At 40.7% G+C, this 19521-nt stretch overlaps 1 protein-coding gene and 1 long non-coding RNA gene across 2 annotated transcripts; one reads left to right on the top strand and one right to left on the bottom strand.

The window, feature by feature from the left end:
* Nucleotides 1-554: 554 nt before the first annotated feature.
* LOC110898472 (probably inactive leucine-rich repeat receptor-like protein kinase At3g28040) lies at nucleotides 555-2578 on the top strand. The gene is made up of 2 exons (XM_022145255.1): nucleotides 555-2393; nucleotides 2510-2578. The coding sequence occupies exons 1-2, from the start codon at nucleotides 555-557 to the stop codon at nucleotides 2576-2578; spliced, it is 1908 nt and encodes a 635-aa protein (XP_022000947.1).
* A 12289-nt stretch (nucleotides 2579-14867) lies between these two features.
* Nucleotides 14868-17224, bottom strand: LOC118485410. The gene is made up of 3 exons (XR_004875951.1): nucleotides 16978-17224; nucleotides 15686-16853; nucleotides 14868-15401 (listed from the first exon to the last, which is right to left on the bottom strand). It is a non-coding gene; the product is annotated as an uncharacterized LOC118485410 (long non-coding RNA).
* Between the last annotated feature and the right edge of the window lie 2297 nt (nucleotides 17225-19521).

Raw genomic sequence — 19521 nt, 5'->3', positions numbered from 1 at the left:
TTTAAACAATTTTGTCACTTCTAATAAAACTGGTGTAGGAGCCAATACATTAATGATGGTGAATGAGAAATTTATGGTTGCATTAATAAGACTTGAGTAACTCTTTAAAATATTTATTAATATTTTACATCAAAATGTCTATACTACCCTTAGTAGTTAAAACATTAATTAAAAGTGGACAAAAATAATATATTGATTCAGAACCATTGATAAAAAAATATAGGGTCTAGATTAATTCATTTTTTTTTTCTTTTAAGAAGATTCTTCTCAAATTAACTTCTCCCTATTTAGCAATTACCTTATCATGTATCCTTGAATAATTTGGCATAAAACTTATGGACCACATAGTAGGAAGACTTATGGTCAACCGTGACTTGCTGTTCGTTTCATTTAGGGATTTGTAACAGTACTAATTGTTGATCATAAGAAAAGCAATCTTCCCATTTCACCTTTTTTTCTCTATAAAATTTTCAAGTAATTTGGGTTGAAACATGGGGGATACTCATTGGGGTTTGGGAATCCGTCTCATTTTTATATGCGTGTTTTTAGTTACTATGACTCATAAATGTGTGGGTGGTGGAAATCTCACAACACCTGCTTGTTTTGAACAAGAGAGACTAGCTCTTCTCAAGTTCAAACACAGCATCACATATGACAATAGAATGCTTTCATCATGGGGTGTTGGTAACGACTGCTGTAGGTGGGAAAGAGTCGGCTGTGACGATGCCACTGGAAGGGTTATTAGCCTTCATCTCGGTAGTAGTTTCGTGGTAGAAGACTATATCTATTGGCGTTATGATGATTACGAACCAGGTTCTTTTATTGAGGACGACTACGAGTTAGTTGGTGATGAGGTGAATTCTTGTTTAACTGAGTTGGTGCATCTAAAGCATCTAGACTTGAGTGGGAATTATTTTCAAGGAAGCCAAATTCCAGAGTTCATCGGATCCTTTAAACAACTAAGGTATCTCGATCTCTCTAATGTTGGTTTCACCGGTAACATCCCCCATCAAATTGGAAACCTTTCTAATTTAAAGGTTCTTAATCTCCATTCAGTTCCAACTTCCATAGATAAGTTGAGAATAGATGATATTTCATGGATTTTTGGTCTTTCAAAACTCGAATATCTTGACTTAACTGGAGTCGATCTTAGTAGAACACAAAACGTTGATAGCTTACTCTACACATTTCCTTCATTATTGAAACTAAGTTTGTCCAGGTGTGGAGTTTCTATAGCTCATCTTGGGTCTCATCATCTTAATTCCAGTAGAGAACTTGCCAACATCAAACACCTGGATCTTAGTTATAATGATTTCAAAGGTCAACTCCCTGGCTTTTTTCTGAACATGACATCCCTAGCGTTCCTTGATCTTTCATCGAATGATCTTAGTATGGCATGGTTCTTTAAAAACTTGCTAAACATGATACCTTCTTCTGTATCAGAGTTGCAGTTGTCATATTGTGGGATCCAGAATATCAATCTTTCTCCCACCAATCTTAATTTCACTACACTTTCTAACATCCAACACCTCGATCTTAGCCGGAATGAACTTCAAGGCAGATTTCCATCTGCTTTAACAAACATGAGTTCTCTGATATCTCTTGACCTTTCAAGTAACCAACTGAATTCATCAATCCCTGTCATGCCTAATAACCTTCTTAAGCTTGATATTTCTTGGAATAAGTTTAGGCAGATTGAGGATGTTGGAATTTGGAGGCACTGTAACCTCCAAGAGTTAATTGTTTCATACAATGCTCTTGAAGGACAATTGATTAGCCCATCAACTAATGTGTCCAAGTGCTCTCAAAATGCATTGGAGATTTTGGATTTACATCAGAATACATTAAACGGTTCAATTCCAGAATCCATAGGAAGATTGACCAATTTAAGAGTCTTAGATCTATCTCAAAATGCAATGACAGGTCCAATCCCAGTATCTGTAGGAAGACTTACTTCATTAAGAGTGCTTTCAGTGCTTTCAAATTTGTTATGTGGGACCATTCCGAATTCAATTGGGCAACTCATGAAACTCAATTTTTTAGACATCTCTAACAATTCTTTACAAGGAGTTGTTTCAGAAAACCATTTTGCTAACCTCTCAATGTTGAAGTACTTGGATGCAAATTCTAATGATAAATTGATTTTCAATATTTCACGTGGGTGGATGCCTCCATTCCAGTTGAAAGTCGCTCGACTCGGTTCTTGCAAGATAGAAGGCGGATTTCCACAATGGTTTCGAGCTCAAAGGAAGCTTCAGGAATTAGTGTTGTCCAATGCTAGCATTTATGGAGCTCTTCCCACATGGTTGCGCCTCCTACCCATGATACGTATATTAGATCTTTCTCACAATAAACTCACAGGTCCTTTGACGAACCTTCCTTCTCTAAATGAGGTTAGGCATGAATCAGGAGGCAAATTACTTCTGCAAAATAATCTTTTCAAAGGGCTGATTCCTAGGCTGTTGTGCACATGGACCAATCTAGAAGTTCTTTATCTTTCTAAAAATAGGTTGATTGGGAAAATTCCCAAGTGCCTATGGAATATGTCCTTGAGTGTGATGCTACTGAGTTCAAATAGGCTATTGATGACTGTCGTAAGGGTCATGCAAAAACCTAAATAAGCTACGTAGATAGCGTAAGTAGGGTATCGTATCCACGGGGAATTTATGGTCAGTGTTACGTTTCTATCTATGAACTAAATTAACTAGATTGGGGGTTTCGTGAATTTGATTGTCAAACTAGAAAGCTAATTAATTAAGTTGTAATCAATCCGAGAAAAAGCAACCTCTACCCGGAATCCCAATTACCCGTTTAACATCAAAACCTGTTTACTGATTCAAAACACCACATAGACATGGCCTCGGGATTAATGAACCTGATTAGTTATCAAGGATAGTTTTTAAGATTCACTATGCAACCTAATAACCCGTTTGATTGTGTCAACTACCCACCGATTTACCAACCCGCTAACAACGCAAGAAAGTTGCCAATACGCTTAATAAACGACAAATAATTCAAACACAATGAACGTTTACCAAGAATCCAACACGAGTGGTCAAGCTGTACCAGTTACAAGAATCCGTAAACAAAATTCAATGCAAAACTAAGCAAAAGTTCATCCGAGTAGAAGTTACAAGCGAATTAGCCGCGCATCATGGTCATTGTTGCTTCAGAATCTGCCAGAAATTGATTAAACATGAGCAGGTTGCTTGGAAGATTGAAGATGATGAAAAGAAATCGCCCAAAAGTCCTCCAAAACGTCCTCTGGCGGCTGTGTATTCAATAATCCACGTTTTCTCTCGAACTAGGTTAAAATCACACTTTTCCGCGCTGTACCACTGCCGCGCCACGTTACAGCTCACATGGACTCCCTCGCGTGGCGCGAGGGAGTATGGTTTGACTGCTCGTTGACTTTCACCTGTCGCGCCACGCGACACCTTACATAGACTCCCTCGCGTGGCGCGAGGGAGTATATTTTCCAGCATTTCCGCTTCCTCACTCCGTATTGCCTTGTAATACCCGTTTTCCAGCTTGAATGGTCATTGTGCTGCATTTACGCGCTGTTAAGCCTGAAAAACCCGACAACCAATAAGTATACAAATCACTATAAATAAACACACTCTAACGCGTAAAACCTACACAAACTATACATAATATGACGTGTTTACACCCGCACATCACATCCCCACACTTATCTTTTTTCGTCCCCGAAAAAATTATTCGCAATGGAATCACAATCAAAGCAAATGGCTTCCGATATATTCAATTATATTATTAGACAAATCTAACCACACGTTAACCAAGATTGTGAATATACGATCCACTTAAACCCAACCGCCGGTTTCCAAGCCCTTATTTTCGATCCATTAAGTTCAAGTAATATATAGTTGCCTATGGATCCCACTCTCAAAAGACTACGATTCCACCTATTCCCACTTCAGGCTTATGAGATTAAAAGATATTAAATCTACCGTCTTATATAACAAACTCTTATGTTAGTCCGATTAAACTTAATGATGGAAGAATGGATGATATTGCGAGCTTACATGCTTTTGTATACGATCAGTTTAGCGGACATACGCCACACGAGTCACCATCCCCATGGTTAATGCCATAAACCTCACGTTTTTTTTTTTTTTCTTTTTGCATGTGCTCAGATGAATGGATGGATGGAATGAATATATTATTTTTTTTTTCGGGCGCCACACTGTTTCGGATTTGTTTTCACAAAAAGAAACAGGTGTGCCAGTTTAATCGGAGAAACTTATAAGTTTCTTACTTATGACGTACCTCTTATACCTTCCACAGTTTCAGTTTCACTATAGCTCCTAAGGCGGGAACCCACAAGACTCCTATTTTAAGTTATTTTATATCAAGCCTAAGGAACCTTTCAACCGGCTGGGCCTACCCACATATCCTAAATTAGACGTGTAGCCGATTATTTATTATCTTATATATATAGTAATCGAAAAGCCATTGATTTAATTACACCTATCATTTTCCATTTTATGCGACAACCTTTACGGGACATTTTCTATTTTTTCCAATTTTTTTTTTTTTTTTTTTATCGACACAATGACACGACGACCTAAGTTTCCCCCTCCCCACACTTATTCCCTTCATTGTCCTCAATGAAGAAGGAAACTATGACTCAAACAAACTGAAAATAAAAATGGAAATAAAACAAAAAATTACAACAACAACAAATGGAACAGACTCCCCTGGTTTCCGTGCCGCTCTGCATCTGTCTAGTTCCATGCCTTCCAAAGCGCATTAATACTCCAACCACAGTTCCCGGCCAAATACCACTCATGATTAATTCTAGCAACATCACCAACATAATCATAGCATAATATATATATATATATATCAGCCCAACCGGTTACCCTTACAATTTTCCCCAATGTGTCAAATATCAAGTTAAGTACAGACCATCATCATCTAAAAACAAAATAAAAGGGAAAAATACAAAAGATCACCAAAATCACCGGCGCTGATACTGCTAGAACCATCTACTCGTCATCTCCTCCAGACTCCTCATCACCCCCAGCAGCCTGCTGTGGTGGTAGAAACCAATCCGGGACCTCTATGTGCTGACGCTCCATAATATATCTCAAGACGTCATTTTGAACCAGCAACATATCCCTCAATGACTCCAGTGTCACTGGTGCTGATGCAGGCGCACGTACCTGACGTTGCGCGCGAGGGTGCGCAGACGGGGGACGCTCAGACTGCAAACGCACTCTCTGTCTGTGAGGAGGACCCTGCTTTACCGCCTCCCAACGAAGCGGCTCATCCAAATAGATCATCTGCGCTCGACGCAGCTCTTCAATCCCAAACTCCACTGTAACTGGACCAGGAGTCAGCAAACGCTCCTCATATACATCAGTAACCCCCAGATGCCTCGCCAACCTAGTTACATAAGTACCCAACGGCAGCCTAGCTTGACCACCCTTTCGCCGACCCCGTGCGAATGATGTCAGCATCACCGCCGCCAAATTCACTTCTTTCCTAGTCATAATGCAATACAAACAGAACAGATCATTCTGACTCACCTTATCTTCTCCACCCTTCCTACCCATGACTGTGCATGCGATGATCCTATGAATATATCTGACAAACGGGTCCCGAATCGAAGATGCCACCGCACGTGTCGACCATTCTGAGTCCGCTATCGTCAGCCAAAACTCAGCTAACTCTGCTTCCGTCACATGATAATCCTCTCGATTAACTGTAACTCCCCGTAACGATCTCCTAAAACCCACTACACTTGACTCCTCCCTGGTGTACAATCCAATCGCCTCTGCGAACTGGGGAACACTCATCCGAAACGGTTGACGCCCCAACATAAACTGAACCGTATACGGTTGCATGAACCACTCAGGCGAGTACTTAAAAGTCGAATGAAACTCAACAGTGAGTTCTGCATACTGTGGTTCTGCGCACCGTATCGCCTCTAACCATCTATGTCCTAACAATCCTTCCAATCTCTCTCGCTGACCCATAGCATCAATCATTCCCCAATTTACGGTCCTGTGCTGAAATAACTCCATTTCCAAAAACTTTTCGCATCTCTCATATTCATCGGTGCCCAACATGAACTGTAACAGTGTGTGAGTTCGCAGCTCCCGTTGATCAAGAGGCACTGCCACTGCATTCGGTTCCGGACGCTCCTCTGGCATCCTATATTGGACCGGTTGATTCTTTTTCGTTGCCTTGCGCTTGCGTTTTCCTCCTGCGCTTGATGCACCTTCGTCCGACATCCTGAAAACATGCAAAAATTCACGTTATTCTAGTGCCGATGACATTCGTAACCGTATAGCATTTCATTCGCGGTTACGAAGTCATTAACAAACAATAGTTTTTTTCATTTTTTTTTAATATATATATATATAAATGTACACTATACAACCCGAGCCCCGACTACCAACCGGCCTAACCTTCCGCTCAAACTCACTCGCCTCGACACGAACCATCCTCCTAACTACTTGCACATCTCAAACACTCACAAACTATAATGTGCACTTAATCAACTCTTTCTATCCTCATCACACACTTGTGATCCGCAACATAATTGCTACTTAACTTCATCGTGTTAAACCAATACACTTTATGCCAATGCCCAACGTAATGCAACTAAATGGTTCTACCACAATTACCTCGTAAACCCGATTAACCCGAACATTATCCGCTTGAAACAACCGTAGTGAAAAACATACCACACTTTATCAATTACACCACAAAACTCGCCACTTCACTATTCATCTTATCATCGCAACATATTCACTTCAATGTCGTTACACATATGAGCCTCAAAGTATTCTACGAATCAACCTACTCACACTTATCCGTTCAAGCACTACATCTTCCTACCTTCTATATTCGACTAATCCAAATCTATCCTTATCATTCAAACATCTCCCCCAATTTTTTTTTTTTTTTTTAAATCACCAGTTCAGCCCAATAACACATTAAATTCCTGTTTACAACTATTCTCGATTCAACATCAACTCTCTCGCAATTGCATCTGACTACCCCTGTTCAACCAAATAACATCCCCCCAAATGTTAACATAGTTTGAACTAAACCCAACCTACATCGATATGCCTAACCTATCTCTGTATTCACACAAAATCCTTTCACTAACCACTTCAATAACCACTTAACCCCACCAAATAACTTCCACAATTTCAAGATATATAATGCATATTCATAGACATAAAGAAAGACAGAACCTTTATACCTGGATTTCGACCTAAACTCGAATTTGGAAGAAGATTGTAAGCAACCCTGCTACTCGGCTCTGGTCGGCGCTCGGCGGTGACCGATCGCTCGGACTTGACGGCCGACGGTGGTGGAGGCGGTGTAGATGGTGGTGAACGGTGTGGTCAGCTGAAGTGAGGGGGGGTATCGATCGGAGATGGAGGTGAGAATGGTCGGAGGTGGGAGGGTGTTCGCCGGTGGTAAGGGGGAAAGGTGCGTGGTGGTGGTTATCGGTGGATGGGGGAAGGGTGAGAGAGAACGATGAGGGGAATGAGTGAATTGTGAGAAAATTACGGACCTTTAGGTCAAACAAATTGGGGCCGGAAACGCGACCCCTCGCGTGGCGCGCCAGGAACATCACCCTTTCGCGTGGCGCGAAGAAATACGTTTTCCAGCGGGTGTGCTTTTTTTTATGGCTTTCATGCCTTAGAAATTTTTCTAAGTTTTTTCTTGTTTTCCTTCTTTCACCCCCAAACGAGTTTTTATGAAGATTTAGCAATAGAAACGTACCTGGGGCTCCTTTTCTGATAGTTTTCTTTTTCCAAATCATCTCATATCCCTGCAATACTCCGTAACCAACCCGAAAACAACCGAAAATTGTACAAAAATGCCCCAAAAACTGATTTTTCGACCCGAAAATCACCTTGTTCTACCCCCAAACAAGTGTGCGTTGCCCCCAACTGCACTACGGCTTAACCAAACCACCCGAGCATCCCCACACTTGATTAACGGCACGGTTATACTCAAAAACTCACTAAAAACAGTCTAACTAACTACGAAAGCAAGAGGAATAATTACAAATGAGACTTAGGCTGCCTCCTAAGAGCGCTAAGTTTTAGATCTTCAGCCAGATCGTACCTGTGCGATTACTCAACCTCCTCGCGGACTGTGCTCACGTATAGCACCTCCACGTTCTTCCCATGACCGTTAATTTCTCGAGCATTGAAGTACGGCTTCAGTCTGTGGCCGTTCACCATCTGGCGGATATGATCATCAAAGTCCTCAATCTCAAAATCACCGTGTTTTCCAACCTTCGTCACACGATAAGGTCCTGTCCACTTACTCTTCAGCTTTCCAGGGAACAGTTTCAACCTGGAATTGTATAACCACACAAGCTGGCCGACTTCAAACACTTTCGGCTTAATCTTCGCGTCGTGTACTTTCTTCATCTTATCCTTATATGCAGCAGCACAGTCGTACGCTTCATTCCTTATCTCTTCCAGTTCACCCAATGTCAATTGTCTCTCCTTACCTGCAGTATCATAATCAATGTTAATCTGTTTAACTGCCCAAAATGCACGATGTGCAATTTCAACCGGTAAGTGACATCCTTTCCCATAGACCAATCGATACGGTGTTGTTCCAATCGGTGTTTTGTACGCTGTACGATACGCCCACAAAGCGTCGTCCAATTTATTGGACCAATCCTTGCGGTCGGCTCGCACAGTTTTTTGTAAAATTTCTTTAATTTGCCGATTAGAAACTTCGACTTGCCCACTCGTTTGAGGATGATACGGAGTGGCAATTCGATGATCAACACCATATCTCTTAAGGAGTTTGCCAAAGTTGAAATTCTTGAAATGAGACCCCCCATCACTGATGATCACACGAGGGACACCAAATCTCGAAAAAATGTTCGATTGAACGAACTTGCAAACAACCTTATGGTCATTAGTCTTGGTGGCAATGGCCTCAACCCATTTGGACACATAATCCACTGCCACCAAGATGTAAAGATTCCCAAACGAATTCGGGAATGGGCCCATAAAGTCAATTCCCCATACGTCGAAAATATCGACAACAAGGATTGGCTGCATGGGCATCTCATCCCGTTTCGAAATGCTACCCATCTGTTGACATCGTAAACAATTCTTAGCATATTCAAACGAATCCCTAAACACTGTAGGCCAATATAGCCCACACGATAGCACTTTGCGTGCCGTCTTCTGTCCACTGAAATGTCCACCACATGCGGACTCGTGCACCAATGACAAAACTGATGGAATTTCTGCATCCTCCACACACTTCCGGATAATCTGATCAGCTCCAACTTTAAACAGATCCGGTTCATCCCATATATACTGCTTTGCTTGTGAAAGAAAGTGCGCCTTCCTAGATCTCGACCAATGGTCCGAAATGATACCTGAATGGGCATAATTAGCAAAGTTAGCAAACCATGGTTGCGTATCAATAGTAAGTAAATGCTCATCTGGAAAAGTTTCCAGAATATCATGTTCAGGTCCTTTGATCTCGTTCACCACTCGTGACAGGTGGTCCGCCACCACATTCTCGCTTCCCTTCTTATCTCGTATCTCCAAGTCAAATTCTTGCAATAAGAGGATCCACCTGATAAGCCTCGGCTTTGCATCCTTTTTCTCCATAAGATACCTGATGGCAGAGTGATCAGAAAACACAATTACTTTACTACCACAAATATAAGGTCTAAACTTGTCTAAAGCATAGACAACAGCAAGTAGCTCCTTTTCCGTGGTTGTGTAATTCAACTGAGCATCCGCGAGAGTCTTGCTCGCATAATAGATTGCCACCGGTTTCTTGTCAACTCTCTGTCCCAAAACTGCACCTACTGCATAGTCACTAGCATCGCACATTATTTCAAAAGGAAGTGACCAATTAGGGGATTGTAGGATGGGTGCTTCAACTAACTTTTGTTTTAGTGTCTCAAAAGATCTTTTACAATGCTTGTCAAAGACAAATGGGACATCTTTTAACAAGAGATTACACAACGGTTTTGTGATAACTGAAAAATTTTTAATGAACCGTCTGTAAAAACCGGCGTGTCCAAGAAAGGAACGGACGCCTTTGACACTTGTGGGTGGTGGTAAGGTCGAAATTACTTGAATTTTTGCGTGGTCCACTTCAATCCCCTTACTCGAGACAACGTGTCCCAACACGATGCCTTCCTGAACCATAAAATGGCTCTTTTCCCAACTTAATACCAGGTTTGTTTCAACACATCTTTTTAGCACTCGTGACAATTGTTCCAAACAGGCCTCAAAAGATGTGCCAAAGATTGAAAAATCATCCATAAAAATTTCTAAAGACTCCCCGACCATATCTGAAAAGATACTCATCATACACCTTTGGAAGGTGGCCGGGGCATTACACAGTCCAAACGGCATTCGCCTAAACGCAAAAGTACCGTAAGGACAGGTAAACGTAGTCTTTTGTTGATCATCAGGATGAATAGCAATCTGATTATAACCTGAATAACCATCAAGAAAACAGTAAAATTTCTGACCTGCGAGCTTTTCCACAATCTGATCAATAAAAGGAAGTGGGAAGTGATCCTTTGAAGTTGCAGCATTCAACTTTCTATAATCTATGCAAATTCTCCACCCGGTTACCGGCCGGGTGGCCACTTCCTTACCGTCTTCACCTGTAACAATCTGGATGCCCGCCTTTTTAGGCACCGTCTGTGTCGGACTCACCCAAGTACTGTCCGATATGGGATAGATGATCCCTGCATCCAACCACTTTAAAACTTCCTTTTTCACAATTTCCCGCATGTTTGGGTTCAGTCTTCGTTGAGCATCTCGAGCCGGTTTTGCTCCCTCCTCCGTGATGATCTTGTGCATAACAATGGATGGACTAATCCCCTTTAGATCAGCTATTGTCCATCCAATTGCCGCCCGGTTGGCTATCAACACTTCCATCAAAGCTTTTTCCTGTTCAAGTGACAAATTGGAAGCAATAATTACCGGTAGGGTGTTGTTGTCGCCCACAAAAGCATACTTCAAATGCTTTGGTAACGTCTTCAACTCGACTTGTGGAGGTGACTCAAGTGATGGCTTCAATTGAGTGTCAATATGATCCGGTAAATTCTCGACTTGGTGTGTCCAAGTCGGCTTCAATTCCTTAGCAGCCATCACCTCCAACTCTTCTTCTGCATATTCCAATTCCACCTCTATTTCTGCCAAATCCCTGTCACAAACAAAACACGTCTCTATAGTGCATTCCCCACTTTCGTGAGGATAACACCTGTCAATAATGTCCGCCATAAAGCATTCATCATTGACTAGAGAATCAGATGCACGGGCAAAAGCATTTAACCGAACCTTACGATTCCCAAACGTGATGTCAACCGTACCATTTCTACAATCAATTAATGCATTAGCGGTTGCTAAAAATGGTCTACCAAGTATGACATTAGGTTGTTTAGTATTTTCAATTTGCACGTAGTCTAAAACCAAAAAGTCAACTGGGTAATAAAACTCGTCAACTTTGACAATGACATCACGTAAGATTCCCCGAGGTAGTTTTAACGTCAAGTCGGCCAACACCACGGTGGTGTCGGCTTGTTTCAATGGTCCGAAGTCATATTGATCGTATAAACTTCCCGGTAAGATGCTAACACTTGCTCCCAAATCCAGCAAAGCTCGACTCATCTTAAATTCACCAACTTGAATGGGGATTAGAGGAGCGCCTGGATCTCGGAGCTTTGGTGGAAGATCGCCCGATAAAACGGCACTAACTTTTTCGGTTAAAGCTATCTTTTTCGGAAATTTGTTGTGCCGTTTTTGGGTGCAAAGCTCTTTCAAATATTTTGCATACGCCGGAACCTGCTTGATCGCGTCTAATAACGGGAGATTAATTTTCACTTGTTTAAAAACTTCCCACATCTCATCCTGTTGTGGGCCCCGTTTATTAACAACTTTTGTTTCGGGATTAATTAACGCCTTAGGAAATGGTACGGTATTACCCTCCATACCCTTCTCCTTTTTATCACCCGTTTCAGTATCTATCACCCTATTATTTTCAAGATTTTCTTTTTTATTCTTTTTAGGGCTAATAGGTTCCGGTTCCGCGTCGGACTCATTTTCCCAGAACGAAGAATACTTACCTGATCAACCTCCTCCACAACACCTTCAACAAACTGTGGGGGAGTCCCAACCTGATTATCATAAACTTTCCCAGAACGAAGAATACTTACCTGATTAACTCTGGCGTTAGACGAACTCCCTTGATGCTGTGGATTCTTCGTGGTATCACTAGGTAATCGACTCGAATCTTTTCTCCCTTGTGCCATCTCGGTCGCCAGTTGAGCGACTTGCTTTTCCAATGCTTGATGAGATTTAGCTTGCACTTCTTGGTCTTTTTTCATTTGCTTCAACATTTCCATAATCTCCCGATTGGAAACCTCCTCGTTTGAAGTATTTGCCTTGCTTTGCTCCTGCTGTTGTTGATAACTTCTTTGGTTGCCCTTGTTGTAATTTCCTTGAGGGTAATTCTGATTATAATTCGATTGACGGTTCTGGTACGGCTGGCTTCCTTGATTCGGTACCTGAAAATGAGGATTCAATTGATTAGTATTACTATACCGAAAATTTGGATGATTACGCAAACCTGGATGATATGTGTTTGAATTCATATCATAATTCCTTTGCTCTCCATAAACCATGTTCACGTCCTCCTCAGCCGCTACAAACTGACCCGGACATGCATCCACCGTATGTCCCAAATTTCCACACGAATCACAAACCGGGTAAGTTTGCGTCGCATGCACTGCATCCCGTTCGCCCAAACCTCGAAATTTCGCTAACTGGCGTTCCAACGCCTCCTTTTCTCTCTCTAACTGAGCAACCCTTGCATTAGAGGCTCCTGTACTTGATGGTGCCACAATTGGATACTTTTTATTCCTATCCGACTGTGCCTGCCTCTTCGAATCTGCTGCAACAATATCCAAATAATCCCAATCTACATCCACATGATTTTTCAAAAATGTACCCCCAGTGATAGCCTTAATATCCCGTCTATCCTCATTGGAAATCCCATCGTGGAATGCAGTGATCAACTCCCATCTTTGAATACCGTGGTGAGGACAATTACAGATTAATTGATTGAACCGTTTCCAAGCCTCGTAAAGAAGCTCACCCGGTAATTGTTGGAACTCTCTGATTGCTAATCTCCCCGTTTTAGTTCTTTGCGGGGTATAGTACTCATCCAAGAATTGTTGTTGCAGCTCTTTCCATGTATAAATGCTAGCATATGGCAACGATGTAAACCAATCCCTCGCAGCATCCTTTAATGAAAACTGAAACAATACCAATTTCACCTGATCTGGAGTGAATCCGTGTCCCGCAATCATACCACAAACTGCCTCAAAATCTGCTATGTGTGCATATGGCTCTTCATTACCTTTCCCGTGAAAGGTAGGTAGCATGTTCAGAATATGTGGTTTTGCTTCAAACGACCGTTCTACATTACCCGGTGCGACTGGCATCACTATCGGTGATGCATGCTCAGCAATATGTGGCCTGAAGTGGCTCTCAACCCCTCGAATATTTGGATCCGGAAAACGAGGATCTCTTTGTCTTTGGCGAGGTGCAACCGGTGCCCTGTGAACCTGTGGTGGGGTTTGATAAGCATCTACTCCCCGTGGCTGTCTTGGTTGCTGATACATCGGTTGATTGCGATTAACTGGTTGATTTTGGTACCCAGCTGGATACCCCATATACCCATCGTTTATCCCCCATTCATCGTCTCCGTATCCATCATCCCATGTCTCTGTTCTTGCCCTATGATCCACTTGCTCAAACATAGCACCCGACCGGTTCGGGTGTGGCACCAGGTTTGGTTGATTCACGGTCCGTAAAGGATCGGGCTGTGGTAATCGGCTTTCTAGAGAATAGAGTGGTCCACCAATAAAATGAAATTCTCCAGTTGGAGCAGAGGTTGGTTGGGTGGTTGTGCTTGATGATGGTGCAGTGGGTGTAGACTGTTGTTGTGGTTCAGATGTGAATGGAGGCGGAGGCATTGGTGGCAGTTCAGTAGTTGATGTTTGTTGTGGTGTTTGCTGTTGTGGAGTGGATTGGTTTTCTGATGGATTCATGGTGTCTTGAATTGCTTTTCCTTTCAAAGCTGAACGAAGAAGCAGATTCTGGCGTGCGGTCTTTTCAATTTCGGGATCGAACAAGAGCGGAGAGGATCTTCCTGAAAACCGAGTATGCATGCAAAAAGAGATCACCTGCACACAAGTAAACAAGAAAACAGAGCGTAATACCGAACAAGACAAAACTAAATAAAAAGAAATATTTTTGGGTTTTTATGATTTTTTTTTTCAAAAACAATAAAAGAAACGACTACTACTAAACTAACACTAAGCGCACGAATTCCCCGGCAACAGCGCCATTTTGATGACTGTCGTAAGGGTCATGCAAAAACCTAAATAAGCTACGTAGATAGCGTAAGTAGGGTATCGTATCCACGGGGAATTTATGGTCAGTGTTACGTTTCTATCTATGAACTAAATTAACTAGATTGGGGGTTTCGTGAATTTGATTGTAAAACTAGAAAGCTAATTAATTAAGTTGTAATCAATCCGAGAAAAAGCAACCTCTACCCGGAATCCCAATTACCCGTTTAACATCAAAACCTGTTTACTGATTCAAAACACCACATAGACATGGCCTCGGGATTAATGAACCTGATTAGTTATCAAGGATAGTTTTTAAGATTCACTATGCAACCTAATAACCCGTTTGATTGTGTCAACTACCCACCGATTTACCAACCCGCTAACAACGCAAGAAAGTTGCCAATACGCTTAATAAACGACAAATAATTCAAACACAATGAACGTTTACCAAGAATCCAACACGAGTGGTCAAGCTGTACCAGTTACAAGAATCCGTAAACAAAATTCAATGCAAAACTAAGCAAAAGTTCATCCGAGTAGAAGTTACAAGCGAATTAGCCGCGCATCATGGTCATTGTTGCTTCAGAATCTGCCAGAAATTGATTAAACATGAGCAGGTTGCTTGGAAGATTGAAGATGATGAAAAGAAATCGCCCAAAAGTCCTCCAAAACGTCCTCTGGCGGCTGTGTATTCAATAATCCACGTTTTCTCTCGAACTAGGTTAAAATCACACTTTTCCGCGCTGTACCACTGCCGCGCCACGTTACAGCTCACATGGACTCCCTCGCGTGGCGCGAGGGAGTATGGTTTGACTGCTCGTTGACTTTCACCTGTCGCGCCACGCGACACCTTACATAGACTCCCTCGCGTGGCGCGAGGGAGTATATTTTCCAGCATTTCCGCTTCCTCACTCCGTATTGCCTTGTAATACCCGTTTTCCAGCTTGAATGGTCATTGTGCTGCATTTACGCGCTGTTAAGCCTGAAAAACCCGACAACCAATAAGTATACAAATCACTATAAATAAACACACTCTAACGCGTAAAACCTACACAAACTATACATAATATGACGTGTTTACACCCGCACATCAGCTATCTGGTGTTATAACGCTTCCTTCAGGCATTAAAGGCACTGAATATCCATCCTTGGAATGGTTACAATTAAATGACAATAACTTAAGTGGAGAGCTTCCTCGAGATTTAATGTATTTCACATTGTTGGAAGTTTTGGATTTGGGTGAGAACAAATTCTCAGGAAACATACCTGAATGGATCGGAGAAATTAAATTAATTGCTCTTAGGTTGCATAAGAATAATTTCACCGGAAGAATTCCTCACTCTTTGTGCAAATCTTTCAGACTTCAAATTTTGGATCTGGCACACAACAACCTAAGAGGATCCATCCCTCATTGTTTTGGGTGGCATGACGAAGAACTCGGTTATTGACTCAATGTATCGGGATACCGCTGCTAATTATGCAAATATGATGCAGGTCCTCAAAGGTGTTGCACTTGACTATACAAAAACCCTGCAATACATCACAAACATGGATCTTTCAGGCAATAAACTTGTTGGAGAAATACCTGAGACGCTAATGGCACTTGATGCATTAGTGGGCTTGAATTTGTCTTATAATCATCTTAGTGGGGGCATTCCAATAAACATTGGGAACGTGAAGTCATTATTTTCTCTCGATTTGTCAGCAAACGAGTTGACTGGGATGATTCCTCCAAGCTTGGGAGCTCTTAATTTCTTGAGTTACTTAAATTTGTCACGCAACAACTTGTCGGGACAAATTCCAACGGGAAATCAATTGCAGACGCTTACAGATCCATTGATATATGCTAACAACCCATATCTTTGTGGTGCACCACTGCCAAAGGAATGCTCTCCTCATAAAAAGCCACCAACTGCAACAAGCAAGAACAAAGGCGGACATGCTAACAAGCCAAAGAAGGTATGGTTTTACCTGGACATAATGACTGGTTTTGCAACAGGTTTTTGGGGTATCATTGGCGTGTTGTTTTTCAAGAAGCAATGGAGACATAAGCTTTTCAAGTTTTGTGAGGAAATTAGGGACAAGATATATGTTGCAGTTGCGGTTAGAGTTTTGAAGATGAAAAGAGGAATGGAGGCGACATAGAATTCAAGTAATCCTGGAATAACTTATTATCTACTATAATTAATTGCTTTACATAAAATGCGACGCTTCTATTTTATTGTGCTTTTGTATTTGTAAGACATTCGAACATGCGTGTATTGAATAAATACTAAACAGAAACATAACAAGGGAAGTGATGGACAAACAAGTAGCAAAATCGATAATTAGTTTCTATTAATGTTGTGAAATGGAAGAAGGAGAAGTGGTCTGCGAGTCCGGTTACAATCGACAGTAATATTCTCGAAATTCTTCATTGTTTCTACATTAGAACCTGTGTAGAGGTCGATTGGTTAGATTTGCTGGATGATCGGGTGTCACAATTAACTTCAAGAATCATTAATCCAAATAAATGCATGTCTAAAACCCCACTTAAAACATGAAATTGAGATGCTTACCAAAAAGAAGAAGAAGATAACCATCCATTCTAGAACCTTATTTATTTGGACTTCACACTGTTCCTAGCTGCACCCGTTGACGAACAATCAAATGAATCAAAACACCAAAACTAACTTTAAATTCATATATAACACGAACCCAATTGAAAAAACTAGTCAAATTTCAAAACCCACATCTGAAGATTTTAAGAGCATATCAGTTTTAAGATCGATGAGGCAAGAGGGGGTGGAGGAAAAAAGACTGGTTGGGAGTTTGGGCTGATCTTTTGAGTCCACTGACCCTCTTGTAATCCAATTATCTGTGAAGTCCACTAGTCGAACAATGAGTAGGCCCATAGCTTTTTAAATAGTTAAGCCACATGTGTATTTGTGCAGGGAAATAGAGATGATAAAAATAAACCCGACTCCGATGAGTATAAACAAAACTCGAGCATTCGGATTGGGTATACCGGAAACCCAAGTATATTCGATAGTGACAATAATATGTATGTAAATTATAATATTTGAACTTATTGTTATAGTTAAGAATAAAAAGTTTGCTAAGAAACAAAATATATTTGAATCTCAAAAAGCAACTTTAAAAAAAACAAGTATATGTGATATCCGCGAATATGCCCGATAACTGACTTGTTATTACTCAACATATACTCGGTATTGAGGAGTATGAGACTAGAAATAATAATGCCCGATCAGAGTCCGGCCTACTACCATTCCTAATTTCTACACTTAAATAACTAGTGGTTAACTCATGCGTTGCGGGTGCGGGATACCTATAACCGTGCTAAATAAATAGTAAAGTAAACAAAAGACGATTAAAACCGTAAAAAATCATAAAACAAAAAATGTGAATTTATAGTGCCATGTGACTAAAACCTAAGCAAATACAAACGTGAACTTATACCGTAAGCTAGCGTAAAATGTAAACAAACCCGAATTTTTACCGACAAATCTTTAACCTAAAGACAAAAAAAAAAAAGAAAAAAAAATTAAAGTGGCAAAAAAAAACATACGAATTTTTTAGATACTTAAAATGTAAATTTTATTCACTACAAGACAAAAACACTATTAGTTTAATCCCCGCATTGCGGTGCGGGGTCGTAAAATCATGCTATGTAGTAAGCAAACAACGACAAAAAACCATAAAAAATCCTAAAGTAAAAAACTTGAATTATACCATCACGTGACGTAAAAGGTAGGTAAAAAGAAACAAAGTCATACCTCAAGTTGGCGTAAAGTTTATACAAACTCAAATTTATAGAGAAAGCTTAACAACACAAGTCTAAAGATAAAGGTTACAAACATGAGGGACCAGACATATAAAACACACTATATGAAATAACAAATGTAAAATACAGAAAAAAATGTTAGGGTAACTTACATTTTTCGTTCTTTATGTTTGTATCAGATTGCAATTGATAACCTTTAACTTCAATAATTACAATCACAATCCTTTATTTGAAAAACTCATTACACCATATGTCCTTTAGCACAAACCAAGTTAAAAATTTCAATTAAGTATGGCATGTGTCATGCACATGAGGATTGGTTGGTAATTTTACTAGTACAAAGGACGACGAAAAGTGGAATTTACCCTTAAACAAATAAACAACCACCACCAAATCCCACCCCAAACCACCACTCTGACAGTTACAACCACCACCAAATCCCTGTAATCATCCACCACCACCGCCACCAAATCCTACAAATCCAACCACCACCACCAAATCCCCCAAATCCACTACCACCGGCACCAAATCCCACCCCCACTGCCACTGTTAAGTTGCAGTGAAATAGATTTGAAAATATTCGTCGGAAAAAAGATAAACATCCATGATCCATCTTCATTACAAAAAGAACACAAAAAACAGAGTAATGTAAATACAGAGATTGCAGACCTCAACTTCATTGAAGATTCACTGTTAAGTAATGTAAAACGGAGGAACTCCGGCCAAATCCCAATATTAATAACCAGTACACATCTGAATAATACCCATTGAAACAAAAACATACCGGATCACAAAAAAAAAAAAATAAATAAACATTTCAAGAATCAAGATCTTTAGATAATGATTCCTAAAACCCTCTCCCTCACCTCCATCTCCCCATTCCTTCTTCCCCAACTCAAAATCCCCAAATCCCACAATCCGGGTCGGGTCACAATCATCTATAAATCAGTTAATTCACAACCCCAACAACAAACCCAACCCGAATTATCAGTTTTTGGATCCGAATCACAGTGAACCGGAGTTGCCGCCCCGACCTGAGGGGACATCTTTCTTGAAAGACAACAGATTTTGGTAGCTTCTGTTGGAAATATTAAAGAGTTAACATAACCGCTAATACTTAGGTTATCATAATTAAAAATAATAATGTTACATAAACTATACTTTATATTTATAATAATAAAACTTTATTCTAGCTTAATGTCGTTCTCTAACAGTTCTTCCACAATCCTGTCACTTTTTACACGGGATAGAAGTTGTCGTTCTTGTATTCTTGTGTATTGCTTTTATAACCTCCACCCAAAGTTGCCATGGATCTTGT

This window comes from Helianthus annuus, chromosome 13, assembly GCF_002127325.2.
Source record: "Helianthus annuus cultivar XRQ/B chromosome 13, HanXRQr2.0-SUNRISE, whole genome shotgun sequence".
NCBI classification, from domain to species: Eukaryota; Viridiplantae; Streptophyta; class Magnoliopsida; order Asterales; family Asteraceae; genus Helianthus; species Helianthus annuus.
This window is presented reverse-complemented; position numbering and strand designations above follow the sequence as displayed.

Excerpts from the sequence above, each read along its gene's own strand:
- LOC110898472 (XM_022145255.1), top strand. The coding sequence starts at position 555 with ATGACTCATAAATGTGTGGGTGGTGGAAATCTCACAACACCTGCTTGT. Across the intron at positions 2,394-2,509 it reads ACCTTCCTTCTCTAAATGAG|GTTGATTGGGAAAATTCCCA; the intron begins GTTAGGCATGAA and ends TTCTAAAAATAG.